We start from the raw sequence: 17,391 nt of genomic DNA, 5'->3' as shown, positions 1-17,391 counted from the left end.
CCACGCGCTCTCACCACTGGTGTCCCCCAGGGCTCTGTTCTAGGCCCTCTCCTATTCTCGCTATACACCAAGTCACTTGGCTCTGTCATAACCTCACATGGTCTCTCCTATCATTGCTATGCAGACGACACACAATTAATCTTCTCCTTTCCCCCTTCTGATGACCAGGTGGCGAATCGCATCTCTGCATGTCTGGCAGACATATCAGTGTGGATGACGGATCACCACCTCAAGCTGAACCTCGGCAAGACGGAGCTGCTCTTCCTCCCGGGGAAGGACTGCCCGTTCCATGATCTCGCCATCACGGTTGACAACTCCATTGTGTCCTCCTCCCAGAGCGCTAAGAACCTTGGCGTGATCCTGGACAACACCCTGTCGTTCTCAACCAACATCATGGCGGTGGCCCGTTCCTGTAGGTTCATGCTCTACAACATCCGCAGAGTACGACCCTGCCTCACACAGGAAGCGGCGCAAGTCCTAATCCAGGCACTTGTCATCTCCCATCTGGATTACTGCAACTCGCTGTTGGCTGGGCTCCCTGCCTGTGCCATTAAACCCCTACAACTCATCCAGAACGCCGCAGCCCGTCTGGTGTTCAACCTTCCCAAGTTCTCTCACGTCACCCCGCTCCTCCGCTCTCTCCACTGGCTTCCAGTTGAAGCTCGCATCCGCTACAAGACCATGGTGCTCGCCTACGGAGCTGTGAGGGGAACGGCACCGCAGTACCTCCAGGCTCTGATCAGGCCCTACACCCAAACAAGGGCACTGCGTTCATCCACCTCTGGCCTGCTCGCCTCCCTACCACTGAGGAAGTACAGTTCCCGCTCAGCCCAGTCAAAACTGTTCGCTGCTCTGGCCCCCAATGGTGGAACAAACTCCCTCACGACGCCAGGACAGCGGAGTCAATCACCACCTTCCGGAGACACCTGAAACCCCACCTCTTCAAGGAATACCTAGGATAGGATAAAGTAATCCTTCTCACCCCCCCCTTAAATGATTTAGATGCACTATTGTAAAGTGGCTGTTCCACTGGATGTCAGAAGGTGAATTCACCAATTTGTAAGTCGCTCTGGATAAGAGCGTCTGCTAAATGACTTAAATGTAATGTAAATGTGAATTGGAATGCTGACTCGAAATCAGGCCTAATCCCCCAACATTAGTGCCCGACCTCACTAACGCTCTTGTGGCTGAATGGAAGCAAGTCCCTGCAGCAATGTTCCAACATCTAGTGGAAAGCCTTCCCAGAAGAGTAGAGACTGTTATAGCAGCAATGTTCCAAAATCTCGTGGAAAGCCTTCCCAGAAGAGTGGAGACTGCTATTGCAGCAAAGTTCCAACATCTAGTGGAAAGCCTTCCCAGAAAAGTGGAGACTGTTATAGCAGCAAAGTTCCAATCTCTAGTGGAAAGCCTTCCCAGAAGAGTGGAGACTGTTATAGCAGCAAAGTTCCAATATCTCGTGGAAAGCCTTCCCAGAAGAGTGGAGACTGTTATAGCAGCAAAGTTCCAATATCTCGTGGAAAGCCTTCCCAGAAGAGTGGAGGCTGTTATAGCAGCAAAGTTCCAATATCTCGTGGAAAGCCTTCCCAGAAGAGTGGAGGCTGTTATGGCAGCAAAGGGGGGAACAACTCTATATTGAGACCCATGATTTTGGAATGAGATGTTCGACGAGCAGGAGCCTAGACACATTTGGTCATGTAGTGTAAGACCCAGCAGAACAGAACAGAGCATCAGTCCAGAAAGTCATCAACAAAATACACAATGGTTTCCAAGGTTTTTTGTATAAAGTAGCCCTGTTTGCTTTATCTCCTTTATTCAGAGGCCATAATTACTAACCCGTTAATTAAAACTGTATGTTAAATAGCCTCATAAAGATAATGATTGAAAGTCAGGGGCAGAGAGAGCGAGAGCGAGATGAGTTAAACATGTCCGTTCAGCTCCTACTCTCCTCTGATTTCTTCTCATGCATGCAGGAGCACATCACATGGGAGAAGGAGTACAGAGAGAAAGAGTGAGAGACCGAGAAAGGCAAGACGACAACAAAGAGAGAAATCAAGGTGAGAGGGGAGTCTGCTGTTTGCATGGTTACCTCTGTTGAATGTTGGATGAGTCTCAACACACCTCTCTGGAACAGGGCCTTCCGGGTGGCACAGTGGTTTAGGGCTGTGCCACCAGAGACTCTGGGTTCGAGCCCAGGCTCTGTCGCAGTCGGGCCGTGGGGCGATGCACAATTGGCCTAGCGTCGTCCGGGTTAAGGAGGGTTTGGCGGGAGGGATAACCTTGTCTAATCGTGCACTAGCGACTCCTGTGGCGGGCCAGGCGCAGTGCACGCTAACCAGGTCACTAGGTGCACGGTGTTTCCTTCGACACATTGGTGCGGTTGGCTTCCGGGTTGGATGCGCGCTGTGTTAAGAAGCTGTTTGGCTTGGTTGGGTTTCGGAGGACGCATGGCTTTCGACCTTCGTCTCTCCGGAGCCCGTACGGGAGTTGTAGTGATGAGACAAGACAGAAACTACTAACAATTGGAGGATACTATGAAATTGGGGAGTAAAAGAGGACAAAAATATATATATATTTTTTTAAAGAATAAATAAATAGAAAACACCTCTCTGGAACACTCCGCTACTGGGTAGGGCAGCAAACACAGACTCAACACTGTATTCAGTACATGTTTAACAGTGCTATGGGGTCATGGAGCTGAGAACCTAATGCTTTCCAGAAAGGCAAACCCAAAATAGATAAATAGAAGTGTGCTCTATTGGGAATACCTGCCTATAAGAGTTTAGCTTCTAATAGTTTCAATTGACAATGTTGGTCGGAGAGCACCTGAATGTTGCCTGGGAGACCTTTGCGGCCTGTCTGGAATTGAAACCACTCACCATCGTTGAGGTCCTGTAGCAGGTTCTCTCCTCCAGAGAAGTCCAGTCTGACTTTGATGTTGACGGTGAGGGTGACAGACTGGCCTGGCTTCAGAGGCAGCTGAGACACAGCCTCGTCTAGGTCCCAGCTCAGGAACTCTCCAAACAACTTCTCTACAGGAAACAATACAACAAGATAACAAATAAAGTAGAGCAAACCTAGAGTAGAGAAAACCTTCAGAGTCAGACTTTGTGGCGATAACAGACATAGATAATACCTTATATATATATTGAGAGAGAAAGAGAAGTAATGAAACACTGAATCTCAGGACAACCTCTCTGAGGAAGTCAATACTTAATATACTATTGATTTATTTGTTTAACTAGGCAAGTCATTTAAGGACAAATTCCTATTTACAATGACGGCCTGGCAAAAGGCCTCCTGCAGGGACAGGGGGCTGGGATTATTATAATTGTAAAAAATTATAATAGGACAAAACACAACAAGAGAGAGAACACTACATAAAGAGAGACCTAAGGCAACAACATAGCATGGTAGCAACACGACATGACAACAACATGGTAGCAACACAACATGGCAGCAGCACAAAACAAGGTACAAACATTATTGAGCACAGACAACAGCACAAAGGGCAAGAAGGTAGAGACAACGATACATCACGCAAAGCAGCCACAACTGTCAGTAAGAGGGTCCATGATTGAGTCTTTGAATGAAGACTTGGAGATAAAACTGTCCAGTTTGAGTGTTTGTTGCAGCTCGTTCCAGTCGCGAGCTCCAGGGAACTGAAAAGAGGAGCGACCCAGGGATGTGAAGAATAAGAGTCTCAACTCACGTCTAAACTGTCCAAACTTTGTTATAGAAACAAAGACAGTTTGTTCTTGGAAGAGTAAAAGAGTCCCAGTGGACTCTCTCCCAGCACTTATTGGACCACAACAAACAAGATGTTCATTCAGCAACAAAAAAATACATCCAGAGTTTTTTCCTGAGTTGCACAGTTTTTTTGCACAGAATCAAAAATTATTCAGAAAACATGATGCTGAGTTGTAACTTTCAAGTCTGGTTGGAACTTAGCAGAGCATGACAGCAAAATGACAGGGATAAGACACGACTTTACATGGTCTAACATTTTCAAAACCAGGAAATAAGCAGGATGCCTGGGTTTGTCCCAACAGGTAATTGAAATGAAATTGGTTCTGCATATGTAAGCATCTAGCTGCTGACACAGACTGATCTGGAGCTTATTGCGCTGCTGGCCATTTCAGCATCGAGACGAGAAGATTCATAGTATTATTTGCATATTATTGACATTTAGAGGGCATCTAATTCCGTGTGTGTGTGTGTGTGTGTGTGTGCCTTCATGCGTGTCTACATCACGGCGTAAACCTGCTCACCTGATGTTTCGAGGCTGAAACTATGACAACCCTGGGTGAAAGGTTAATAGCTGACAGTTGGTGGTTGGCAGGTCAGCTAACTATAATCACTCAACAATAGCAGTGTTGCACTCCGTCCGTAAGACTAAACAGGCTGATTTATGTGGAACGTTAAACCCTGCAGGCACCTGAGACTTATGGGTGAGTCAGCCGCTGCCACTTGAACCAGGCTGGATGGATGAAGGGAACAGAACATCAAATGAATGATGCATCAACTGAGTGACCCATGTGGCTTTGTCTTAAACAGGTGTGCTCTACAGTGCACTGCAGCCCCCGCTGGGTTCAAAGCAACAGGCTGGTAATCCACTAACCAAAGCAGTCTCGCTTATTTTACTCTCTCTCCCTCTTTATTTATATTGTTCAATCGCCCTCTTCATAGTTCTCTCTCTCTCGCACTCTCCCTCTCTCACAGGTAATTGTTTTTTTTTTTTATTCTGTTCACTTTGCTGCAGTGATTAATGACAAAATACTGAAATTGCTGAATATTCCTGGCATGTTATGCCAGTGACCAGAAGCCTAATAGAATCTGCTTACAGTTCTCCATTTGCATTTTTTTTCGGTAATACCAATTACCCCACTGAAAACATTCTTTAAAAAACTTGGTCATAACATACTTTATATGGGCAAATTAAAAGAATAGACTATAAAGGAAAGTTTCACATCTTCATATGTCTGAGGGGGGTTTTAACCTTCCAGACTTGTGTAGTGAGTTGACACAATTCCAGGGCTTTAACTTGTATAGTGAGTTGATACAATTCCAGGGCTTTTACTTGTGTAGTGAGTTGACACAATTCCAGGGCTTTTACTTGTGTAGTGAGTTGACACAATTCCAGGGCTTTTACTTGTATAGTGAGTTGATACAATTCCAGGGCTTGTACTTGTGTAGTGAGTTGACACAATTCCAGGGCTTTTACTTGTATAGTGAGTTGACACAATTCCAGGGCTTTTACTTGTATAGTGAGTTGATACAATTCCAGGGCTTTAACTTGTGTAGTGAGTTGATACAATTCCAGGGCTTTTACTTGTGTAGTGAGTTGATACAATTCCAGGGCTTTAACTTGTATAGTGAGTTGATACAATTCCAGGGCTTTTACTTGTGTAGTGAGTTGATACAATTCCAGGGTTTTTACTTGTATAGTAAGTTGACACAATTCCAGGGTTTTTACTTGTATAGTAAGTTGACACAATTCCAGGGCTTTTACTTGTATAGTGAGTTGATACAATTCCAGGGCTTTAACTTGTATAGTGAGTTGATACAATTCCAGGGCTTTTACTTGTGTAGTGAGTTGACACAATTCCAGGGCTTTTACTTGTATAGTGAGTTGACACAATTCCAGGGCTTTTACTTGTATAGTAAGTTGACACAATTCCAGGGCTTTTACTTGTATAGTGAGTTGACACAATTCCAGGGCTTTTACTTGTGTAGTGAGTTGACACAATTCCAGGGCTTTTACTTGTGTAGTGAGTTGACACAATTCCAGGGCTTTTACTTGTATAGTGAGTTGACACAATTCCAGGGCTTTTACTTGTGTAGTGAGTTGACACAATTCCAGGGCTTTTACTTGTGTAGTGAGTTGACACAATTCCAGGGCTTTTACTTGTGTAGTGAGTTGACACATTTCCAGGGCTTTTACTTGTGTAGTGAGTTGACACAATTCCAGGGCTTTTACTTGTGTAGTGAGTTGACACATTTCCAAGGCTTTTACTTGTGTAGTGAGTTGACACATTTCCAGGGCTTTTACTTGTGTAGTGAGTTGACACAATTCCAGGGCTTTTACTTGTGTAGTGAGTTGACACATTTCCAGGGCTTTTACTTGTGACTTATAGTTAAATGCACTAAAGAGGAACAATGGGTTCTGTACTGAAGATGCACATGTTCATACCCAGAATATTGGTGTGTCTATTTCCTAAGGATAAAGCTAAGAACATGAACAACTTCATAGTTAAGAACATTATAACAATATGGAAGAAAATGAAACGTATTCTACAAGACCCAGTATCACTCCCTAAAACCACAACCCGATGGAACAATCCTTTGATAGGTTAAAAGAATTTACAGATAAATTGGTGCACAAGGAAAACTAAAGGCATAGAAACCGGAGCTCTACGAACAATGTTTGACCTCATGGCTTGGTTTTTGCTCTGACGTGCATTGTCAACTGTAGGACGGTATATAGACAGGTGTGTGCCTTTCCAAATCATGTCCAATAAATTGAATTTAGCACCAACTCAAGAATAAAATGTAAATGATAATCAATGGAAACAGGATGAACCTGAGCTCAATTTAGAATCTTATAGCAAAGGGTCTGAATACTTATGTGAACACGGTATTTCTGTTTTTTATTTGTAATACATGAGGAAAAATTCAGAAAAACTGTTTTTGCTTTGTCATTTTGGGGTGTTGTGTGTAGATTGATGAGGGGAAAAAAACTATTTAATCAATTTTAGAACAAGGCTGTAAAGTAACATGTGGAAAAAGTCAAGGCGTCTGAATACTTTCAGAATACACTGTATAAAGCATTTTCATTTGATTTAACCTATTGAGACGGGAAAACATGTTCGTTATGAAGCTGATCACGTGCTCTTTATGACAGAATGTTACAATTAGGTGAACAATTGATGTTACCTGGATATGAGGTCAGAGACGATAATGACAGATGCACGAATGGACTACGGGTACATTTGCTCTCTGACCCCGTCATAACACATCAGCATTATCACATCTATCCTTCGATGTTGTATCCAGGCCTTAGATCTTCAAGCACTGAGCCCTCACATATGCATGGAGGAAGAAGCCTTAAGAAAGCAGCCTTTCCATTAGCTTGACCTGGTCCATTGAGAGAGGAAAAACATGACATGAAGGCATGCTGTAATGATTGTTTCTTAGTATGCTTGGTGGTGGCCATCAACACGCTAGACATATCTAATGTTTTGGAGAAACGTAGGACTGCAGGTCCCAACACTTCCAACAGCTTAGCGGAATTCAGCACATTTTCCAGGAATTGTTTAGGGATGTCAATGTTGTGGGCATTCGCCGCATTACCCACATATGAAAGCTGTGCCTAAGTATTGCAGCATACTGAGCAAGGCGAGATGGAGACAGATGAGAAGAGAGAGCAGACCGAGATAGAGAGAGCAGACCGAGATAGAGAGAGCAGAGAGAGAGCAGGAAAAGCACCTCTAAGCCAGACAGCTACAGCATGCTAGAGTGGGTTGTGTCAGAACACCAGGCGAACTGCTTAGAGCGGGGCTGGAGGCCAGGGCTGGAGGCCAGGGCTGGAGGCCAGGGCAAGGGCAAGCCACCATACGGCTGCCTGGATGCAGCTGGAGCCAGTTCAAAGTAGCACTATTCTTAACAATGTTTGTAGGGAATAGGGTGCAATCTGGAACACAACCTAAGCAGAGACAGATGCACTCATTGGAGGAAACAAACAGAACCACGAAAGCTATTAATGTACCGGAGCAAACTTACAGTGGTTTAGTATTCTTGACAGGTGCAAAAGTGATGTGAGAATCTCTCTGTGGCTGACATCCCTGTGAATGACAAGGCCCTAAGAGCTCAAAATGGATGTACTTTAGTAATCGGGCATGTAGGTATCATCAAAAATAAACGGTGGATGGCTTTACTGAGCTGAACATGGGCATTCTGGGTGACATAGTAAAAAAAAACAGTTTGTGTACAGTCTGCTGCCTCAGTTTGTATGATGGGAATTTGCATATACTCCAGAATGTTATGAAGAGTGATCAGATGAATTGTAATTTATTGCAAAGTCCCTCTTTGCCATGCAAATGAACTGAATCCCCCCAAAATAACATTTCCACTGCATTTCAGCCCTGCCACAAAAGGACCAGCTGACATCATGTCAGTGATTCTCTCGTTAACACAGGTGTTCTTCCTCTGTCAATCATGGTTACCTGCAAGGAAAAACGTGCCGTCATCATTGCTTTGCACAAAAAGGGCTTCACAGGCAAGGATATTGCGACCAGTAAGATTGCACCTAAATCCACCATTTGGGGCGGCAGGGTAGCCTAGTGGTTAGAGCTTTGGACTAGTAACCAGAAGGTTGCAAGTTCAAACCCCCGAGCTGACAAGGTACAAATCTGTTGTTCTGCCCCTGAACAGGCAGTTAACCCACTGTTCCTAGGCCGTCATTGCCTAGTTAAATAAAGGTAAAATTAAAAAAAATAAAATGTATCGGGTCATTGAGAACTTCAAAGAGAGCGGTTCAATTGTTGTGAAGGCTTCAGGGCGCCCGAGAAAGTCCAGCAAGCGCCAGAACCGTCTCCTAAAGTTGATTCAGCTGCGGGATCGGGGCACCACCAGTACAGAGCTTGCTCAGGAATGGAAGCAGGCAGGTGTGACTGCACCTGCACACACAGTGAGGCGAAGACTTTTGGGAGGATGGCCTGGTGTCAAGAAGGGCAGCAAAGAAGCCACTTCTCTCCAGGAAAAACAGAGACAGACTGATATTCTGAAAAAGGTACAGGGATTAGACTGCTGAGTCATTTTCTCTGATGGATCTCCTTTCTGATGGTTTGGGGCATCCGTAAAAAAGCTTGTCCGGGGGAAGACAAGGTGAGCGCTACCATCAGTCCTGTGTCATGCCAACGGTAAAGCATCCTGAGACCATTCATGCGTGGGGTTGCTTCTCAGCCAAGGGAGTGGGCTCACTCACAATTTTGCCTAAGAACACAGCCATGAATAAAGAATGGTACCAACACATCCTCAGAGAGCAACTTCTCCCAACCATCCAGGATCAGTTTGGTGACGAACAATGCCCTTTCCAGCATGATGGAGCACCTTGTCATAAGGCAAAAGTGACTAAGTGGCTCTGGGAACAAAATATCTATATTTTGGGTCCATGGCCAGGAAACTCCCCAGACCTTAATCCCATTGAGAACTTGTGGTCAATCCTCAAGCGGCAAGCAAGACAAACAAAAACACACAAATTCTGACAAACTCCAAGCATTGATTATGCAAGAATGAGCTGCCATCAGTCAGGATGTGGCCCAGAAGTTAATTGACAGTATGCTAGTGCGGATTGCAGAGGTCTTGAAAAAGAAGGGTCAACACTGCAAATATTGACTCTTTGCATCAATAATGTAATTGTCAATAAAAGCCTTTGACACTTATGAAATGCTTGTAATTATACTTCAGTATTCCATAGTAACATCTGACAAAAATATCTAAAGACAGTGAAGCAGAAAACTTTGTGGAAATTAATATGTGTCATTCTCAAAACTGTTGGCCACGACTGTAGAATCTCAGGAGTAAGTGGAATTATTGTGTAACCCTAACACACATAATTGAGAAGATTTGTGATTGACAAACATCTAAGTTCTGAGGGATGAAATAAACTACTCTTCAGGTACAAGAGTGAGAAAAGAAAGTGCACTAGACCATTAGAGCCTGGTAAGATACATCCCATGAAATGTATAGTGCACTTCAATGACTCACTGTTAGACACAGGAAAAGTCTGATCACCAAAAAGGTGACAAGGTAGGGGGGCCATGAAATATAGATTGTCTTAATGACAGAGCCTGAAATATTCATAGAAGTAGAGACTACACTGCAATAATTAATGGCTATAGAGAGCGAGAGAGAAAGTGGCACCAACTGTGCAGCAGAGAAAGAAGGATGGAGAGAAGGAGAGATGCATATAGAGAGGGGAATGAAACATGACTAAATAGAAAGAGATGGTGAGACGAGGGAGATGAGGGGAAAAAACAAAGCTATTAATCTCCCCATGTTGACACACCACTGCCTTATTCAACAGGTAGGCTAGCCAGTAAGAGTTGGAACTGGTGATGTAAGCCCTGGTGTTATCATCAATACAAAAATACACAAGAGTTGGAACTAGATGTCAGAACTAGTGATGTTGGACTGCAGACCACAGTGGAGCCTCTTCAAAAAAAGACATGAAAAAGGGTCAATAGCTTCCCAAACACTTTCCTTTCTCCTGTTACCGCCATCTGACACACCATTTTCTATATGTCTGAGATACAGACCATTATTTCTCTATTATGCAAACGCAGAGAGTTCAGCCTAACTTCCACTTGAATGAATGAGTGCTTCTAAGAGTGAAGCAATATCTAATTGCAGGGCACTACAAACCTTGAGGTCGTCAAAAGACAAGTCAAAAGTTAGTGAACCCTCAACACCCTGCTGGTGATGAACAGAAAACTGTGCATTGTTTTCATCGCTGATGAATCGATCACTGGTTGGCCTTTCATACTGACAGCCCTTACTCCATCATTGTCACTCTAGCTCTGAGCTGCCACAGGTCTAACACACACTGTCACTCTAGCTCTGAGCTGCCACAGGTCTAACACACACTGTAACTCTAGCTCTGAGCTGCCACAGGTCTAACACGCTCTGCCACTCTAGCTCTGAGCTGCCACAGGTCTAACACGCTCTACCACTCTAGCTCTGAGCTGCCACAGGTCTAACACGCTCTGCCACTCTAGCTCTGAGCTGCCACAGGTATAACAAACACTGTCACTCTAGCTCTGAGCTGCCACAGGTCTAACACACTGTCACTCTAGCTCTGAGCTGCCACAGGTCTAACACACTGTCACTCTAGCTCTGAGCTGCCACAGGTCTAACACGCTCTGCCACTCTAGCTCTGAGCTGCCACAGGTATAACAAACACTGTCACTCTAGCTCTGAGCTGCCACAGGTCTAACACACTGTCACTCTAGCTCTGAGCTGCCACAGGTCTAACACACTGTCACTCTAGCTCTGAGCTGCCACAGGTCTAACACGCTCTGCCACTCTAGCTCTGAGCTGCCACAGGTATAACAAACACTGTCACTCTAGCTCTGAGCTGCCACAGGTCGAACACACTGTCACTCTAGCTCTGAGCTGCCACAGGTCTAACACACTCACTCCAGCTGGTCCATGTCCTACACCAGACTTTCCCCAAACTCGTCATAGGGACCACAAGGGGTACATGTTTAGGTTTTGCCCTAACACTACACAGTTAATTCAAATGATGCATGATGATTCGTTGATTATTTGAATCAGCTGTGTAGTGCTGGGGCACCCCTTGGGCTCCTGTAGACAGAGTTTAGGAAACCCTGTCCTGCACACAGCTGCCCCCGGTCTTATACGGTCAGTCCGTAAGACACGGGGCGGGAAAGAGATGCATAGAAACAGTTGAGTAACATTCACTTACAATTAATACACACTCCATTAAGCTATATAAAGCCTGCAAATATACCACTGAAATCAGTCTCGTGGAAGCAGGCAGCCTCACTACAACCCGGTTCACGGTCTCCACTGTCCTCTGTGGACTGACCTCCTCCATACGTTCCTACCTCAACCACTTCGCTCTCTCTCATAGTTGGCTGCTGAGGCCCTATTGTCCACAGACAGTAATGTTAACGTTCGCTTTTCTACACATGCCTTTTCCCTATTGTGAAGAACTGACACCATCTGTCATTAACCCATTTGTCAAAGTGAGCAAAGGACACTGGGAGTTCGGGTAAACACAGACGACCCTGTAGAGGAGCAGAGGACAGAGTTGCCAGGACAACTAGCACTATATGATGAAGTTGGTCCACTAGAGAGTGGTCGGGTCAGGAGAGGACAACACCAGGACTTGTCTGTCTGTCTGCCTGCCTTTCTGTCTGTCTGCCTGCCTGCTCTGGTGACCTCTTCAAAAGGTCCTGAACAGTCATTCTGAAAATGACTAATGGCCAACTGCCGGGAAGTTTAAAAGACAGCCTGAGTGGGCCGGGAGTTTATATTCAAGAGCTCGCCTTGACAGTTAGATCTTTGAAACTCCTATGTCAAGCAACTTGGATACAGTGAGCAGTGTTGCAGTAAAATCATCTCAAGCTAATTTGGTGAAACACAAAGCAACTCAAACATTGAAATTGCATCAGTGATATTTTTTTTATGCATCTCCCGTATGGCATGTCTCTCGTGATGCTTTAAACAGCAGCACTAACGACGGATGTGGTGACTTGACAACCGCGTTGGCGTTTTGAACGGCCCTTCCCCCCCATTTAGTTCCATGCTGGCTGAAGAAGTAGCAAGCCAGTAACTAGCTAACACCAGGCACAGATGAAAAAGGAAACATAAGTATCTTTGTGATAGATGAATAGTGTAAACTTTGAATATTTGCTGACACCTTACATTTCGGCACCAGTAGAAGCTCTCTAGCTATATAAACCATGCCACTCTGCAAACACACCTTCTCCGATGTTGGTCACAAGGTGGTACTTGTTAAAATTAGGTTAGAGAATATCATGTTACCATTGGTGTACTCAAATTAAGTGTTTGACAAGGGGACTAGTAACTTTATGAAACTTTATATAGATGCAGTCATTTTTCATACTTTGGCCATCCTACTTTGATCTTGTTTCCTTCAAATATCTTCAGATATTATGAAAAACATGAGTTTGACTGTTCATGACCTTTAACACAGACACCCTGTGACCTGCCTGCCTGACAATGATGATAGAAGCAGAGAATGAACGTATTCACGCATGCACTACACCATCTGCTTGTGCTGGGGTGTCATCTGGCCTCACTATGGGGGAAAAAACATACCAATTCAGCATTCTTCATCTACCTGTAGACATAGAGGTTCTGCCTGGGGAAGTAGCCCTAACAGAGACAGCTAGCTAGATACACACACACACACACACACACACACACACACACACACACACACACACACACACACACACACACACACACACACACACACACACACACAGTACGACCATAAACAGATCTTGGGAGAAAACATTGCTGACAAAACAAAATATTTTTTCCTCAGTGTGTCAGTCCATAGTATCACGCTCTCCATGAGAAGGGGAGAGCTGTCATGTTTGGGATAGCAGAGAAGACTGAGTGGAGACATCAATACAGGAAACACACCAGGTAGCAACACAGTCTGACTGCTGGCAATGATTCACTAGGACAGGGAGAGGTAGCAACACAGTCTGACTGCTGGCAATGATTCACTAGGACAGGGAGAGGTAGCAACACAGTCTGACTGCTGGCAATGATTCACTCGGACAAGGAGAGGTAGCAACACAGTCTGACTGCTGACAATGATTCACTAGGACAAGGAGAGGTAGGAACACAGTCTGACTGCTGGCAATGATTCACTCGGACAAGGAGAGGTAGCAACACAGTCTGACTGCTGACAATGATTCACTAGGACAGGGAGGAGTAGCAACACAGTCTGACTGCTGGCAATGATTCACTAGGACAAGGAGAGGTAGCAACACAGTCTGACTGCTGACAATGATTCACTCGGACAAGGAGAGGTAGCAACACAGTCTGACTGCTGACAATGATTCACTAGGACAAGGAGAGGTAGCAACACAGTCTGACTGCTGGCAATGATTCACTAGGACAAGGAGAGGTAGGAACACAGTCTGACTGCTGGCAATGATTCACTAGGACAGGGAGGAGTAGCATGGCGACACCATAGTCACACTATGTATTTCCACGCTTCATCTGACGCAAGAATGCTTCATCAGAACGTAACTACGTCTACAATCTCTACCCGGCCGAGTTGGTGAAATGATTATCGTCAAACCCCAAATCAGGTATAACAGGCCAACATCAGCAAGTGATTCATCTTACAAGAATACAAATACTGATGTTGGCTACATGAATCAGTTTGAACAAGAAGGAAAAATTGACATCCCCTATCAACCTTTGTATTCCTTGTTAATCCCTCTTTTATTGGGATCTTGAGAATAACGGTCCTCTGCAGCTCAGTTGGTAGAGCAGGGCTCTTGTTACGCCGGCATCAATGGTTCCATTGCCAGGCCCACCCCCACTAAAAACGTACGCACACAAGACTACGTCTCTTTGGATAAAAGCATCTGCTAAGTGACATATTATTATTATTAGAATAAACAGAAAATGAATACGGTTCGCACCAAAATGTGCAGAGTGCTTTAGTTTAGATGGCAACGCTCAAACCGGAACTTCAGACCCATAGAGATACTGTATGTAAATGTAGGATTTTAAATCTCAAACCGGAACTTCAGACCCATAGAGATACTGTATGTAAATGTAGGATTTTAAAATCTCAAATCGGAACTTCAGACCCATAGAGATACTGTATGTAAATGTAGGATTTTAAATCTCAAACCGGAACTTCAGACCCATAGAGATACTGTATGTAAATGTAGGATTTTAAATCTCAAACCGGAACTTCAGACCCATAGAGATACTGTATGTAAATGTAGGATTTTAAATCTCAAACCGGAACTTCAGACCCATAGAGATACTATATGTAAATGTAGGATTTTAATTCTCAAACCGGAACTTCAGACCCATAGAGATACTGTATATAAATGTAGGATTTTAAATATTTGCAACATCTCCATCACTCTGCATGTAATAATGCTATGCAGTTGTTCCTAAAGCAATTAGGACACAATGGCTGCCAACAAGAGACAACTGAGAAGTAGGCTCTCACTAAAAGCCATTTGTAGTATGATCCATGGCAGTGCTGTGCAATTAACAGGCCTGATTACATGATGCAGAGCTCCATGTGGTGTTCCTACACCGTAGGGTTTTGGCTGAGCTGCCGTGGGTAGCAGCCCATGTGTGTGTGTTCGTGTGTGTGTCAAATCAAATAAACGTGTATTGGTCATGTACACAGATTTGCAGACGTTATCGCAGGTGCAGCGAAATGCTCGTGTGTCGCTCCAACAGTGTCGTAATGCCTATCAAAAATAACTAAAACGATACACACAATAAAAAAACTAAGTTATATAGGATGAGCAATGACTCTAACACAGTACTGTATACACACGGAACAACAATATAAACACAACATGTCAAGTGTTGTTCCCATGTTTCAAGAGCTGAAATAAAAGATCCCAGAAATGTTCCATACGCACAAAAAGCTGATTTCTCTCAAATTTTGTGCATAAATTTGTTTACATCCCTGTTAGTGAGCATTTCTCCTTTGCCAAGATAATCCATGTTAGTGACATTTAACAGTCTGATGGCCTGGAAATCGGTCCCAGCTTTAATGCAGCGGAGGTCCTTGATGATCTTCTTGGCCTTCCTGTGACATCGGGTGCTGTAGATCCTGGAGGGCAGGCGGTGTGCCCCTGATGATGCATCGGGCTGACCACACCACCCTCTGGAGATCCCTTTGGTTCTGGACGCTGCAGTTGGGAAAGGGGGATACCTCGTCAGTATTACAACTGAATGCCTTCAACTGAAATGTGTCTTCCACATTTAACCCAACCCCTCTGAATCAGCGGTGCGGGGGGGCTGCCTGTAGTTCACAACCAGCTCCTTGGTTTGTTGACATTGAAGGGGAGGTTATTTTCCTGGCACCACTACGCTGTAGGCCAGAGCCTACATTTTGTGACCTCATTTTATTATTATTTTTTAAATCAGAGAAAATGTTCAGCTGCCCCTTTAAGAACAGGAGGTTATCGCAGTAACAGGGCCACGAGAGTCCTGTCACGGTGTGTCTGTGAAATTTGGGATATGACTAGGGCGTCTCTTCGCTATTAGTTGAAGCAGTAGACTCAAGCTAAAACTGAGCTTGTGAACAAAACTATGTAAAAAGCCAAGAAGCACGGGGACAAAGTCTCACTTTGTAGTAAATTAGACCAACTTTTATGCCCGTGTGCTGCATCTCCAAAAATGACTCCACTCAATGAGCTCAGCTCCCCTGCAAGGCAGTGTTTCTGCACGAGATGGTATACAGGGTTAGTATATATTTGTGCAATTAGCTGCAGAAATACTTTGAAAACAGCTGCTGCAGCATTTGTCTCATCGTTGTTGGTAATCAGGTCTACCATTATTGTGTCGTCAGCAAACTTCATGGTTGAGTTGGAGATGTGTGTGGCCACGCAGTCATGGGTGAACAGGGAGTACAGGAGGGTGCTGAGCATGCACCCCTGTGGGGCCCCTGTGTTGCGGATCAGTGTGGCAGAGGCGTTGTTGCCCAACTTCACCATTTCATGTCGGCCCGTCCAGAAGTTCAGGCCCAGTTGCACAGGTCGGGGTTCAGACCCATGGCGCTGAGCTTAGTGATGAGCTTGGAGGGAACTATGGTGTTGAAAGTTGAGCTGTAGTCGATGAACAGCATTCTTACAGTTATTTCTTACATAGGTATTGCAATGGTGATTGTGTTGTCCATGGATCTGTTGGGACGATATGTGAATTGTAGTGGTTCTACGGTGTCTGGCAAGGTGGAGGTGATATGATCCTTAACTAGCCTCTCAAAGTGCTTCATGATGACAGTGGTGAGTTCAGTTACATTTCTTGGGTACAGGACATCTTGAAGCAAGTGGGGACCTGGATAAGGAGAGACTGAATATGTCCGTAAACACTCCAGCCAGCTGGTCTGCACATGCTCTGAGGACGCGGCTTGAGTTGCCGCCTGGGCCGGCAGCCTTGCGAGGGTTAATACGCTTAAATGACTTACTCACGTTGGCCACAGAGAACGAGAGCACACAGTCCTCAAGAGCGCCAGGGGCCTGTGTCAGCAGCGCAAGGTTGTTTTGCTTGAAGAGGGAGAAGGTGTTTCACTCGTCCGGGAGAGTGTGTGTGTGTGTCTGCGTGGGTGCAGTTTTTAGTATCTCGAAGGCGTTTCAAAGGCGTTTCAACAAATACGGCTAAGAAGTAACAAAGAAAGGAGAACCTTGTCTAACGTAAACAAAGCAGAATGAAGACATAGGCAGCAACCTCTTCCAGGCTAATGGAGAATCTAAAAAGAAAACATACATTTTACTAGAATTACTACTACAACAGGTGAAAACACCAGCAGAAACAGGCATTGATCACCTACAACCAGCCACCAGGAACACAGCGAACACAAATGAAACAGAAACAGGCATTGATCACCTACAACCAGCCACCAGGAACACAGCGAACACAAATGAAACAGAAACAGGCATTGATCACCTACAACCAGCCACCAGGAACACAGCGAACACAAATGAAACAGAAACAGGCATTGATCACCTACAACCAGCCACCAGGAACACAGCGAACACAAATGAAACAGAAACAGGCATTGATCACCTACAACCAGCCACCAGGAACACAGCGAACACAAATGAAACAGAAAAAGGT

The 17,391-nt window shown here is 44.7% G+C and overlaps 1 protein-coding gene across 2 annotated transcripts in view; it reads right to left on the bottom strand.

The window, feature by feature from the left end:
- The window catches only part of LOC135552072 (trafficking protein particle complex subunit 9-like), a 310,740-nt gene that overhangs the window by 216,622 nt on the left and 76,727 nt on the right, over positions 1 to 17,391 (bottom strand). For both annotated transcript variants that reach the window (XM_064983454.1, XM_064983455.1), the window contains one exon: positions 2,877 to 3,029. In XM_064983454.1, the coding sequence (XP_064839526.1) occupies positions 2,877 to 3,029 (153 nt within the window). The remainder of the gene's footprint in view (positions 1 to 2,876; positions 3,030 to 17,391) is intronic.

This window comes from Oncorhynchus masou, chromosome 13 (assembly GCF_036934945.1).
Source record: "Oncorhynchus masou masou isolate Uvic2021 chromosome 13, UVic_Omas_1.1, whole genome shotgun sequence".
NCBI classification, from domain to species: Eukaryota; Metazoa; Chordata; class Actinopteri; order Salmoniformes; family Salmonidae; genus Oncorhynchus; species Oncorhynchus masou.
The sequence above is the reverse complement of the archived record's forward strand: the minus strand, read 5'-3'. Positions and strand labels throughout refer to the sequence as shown.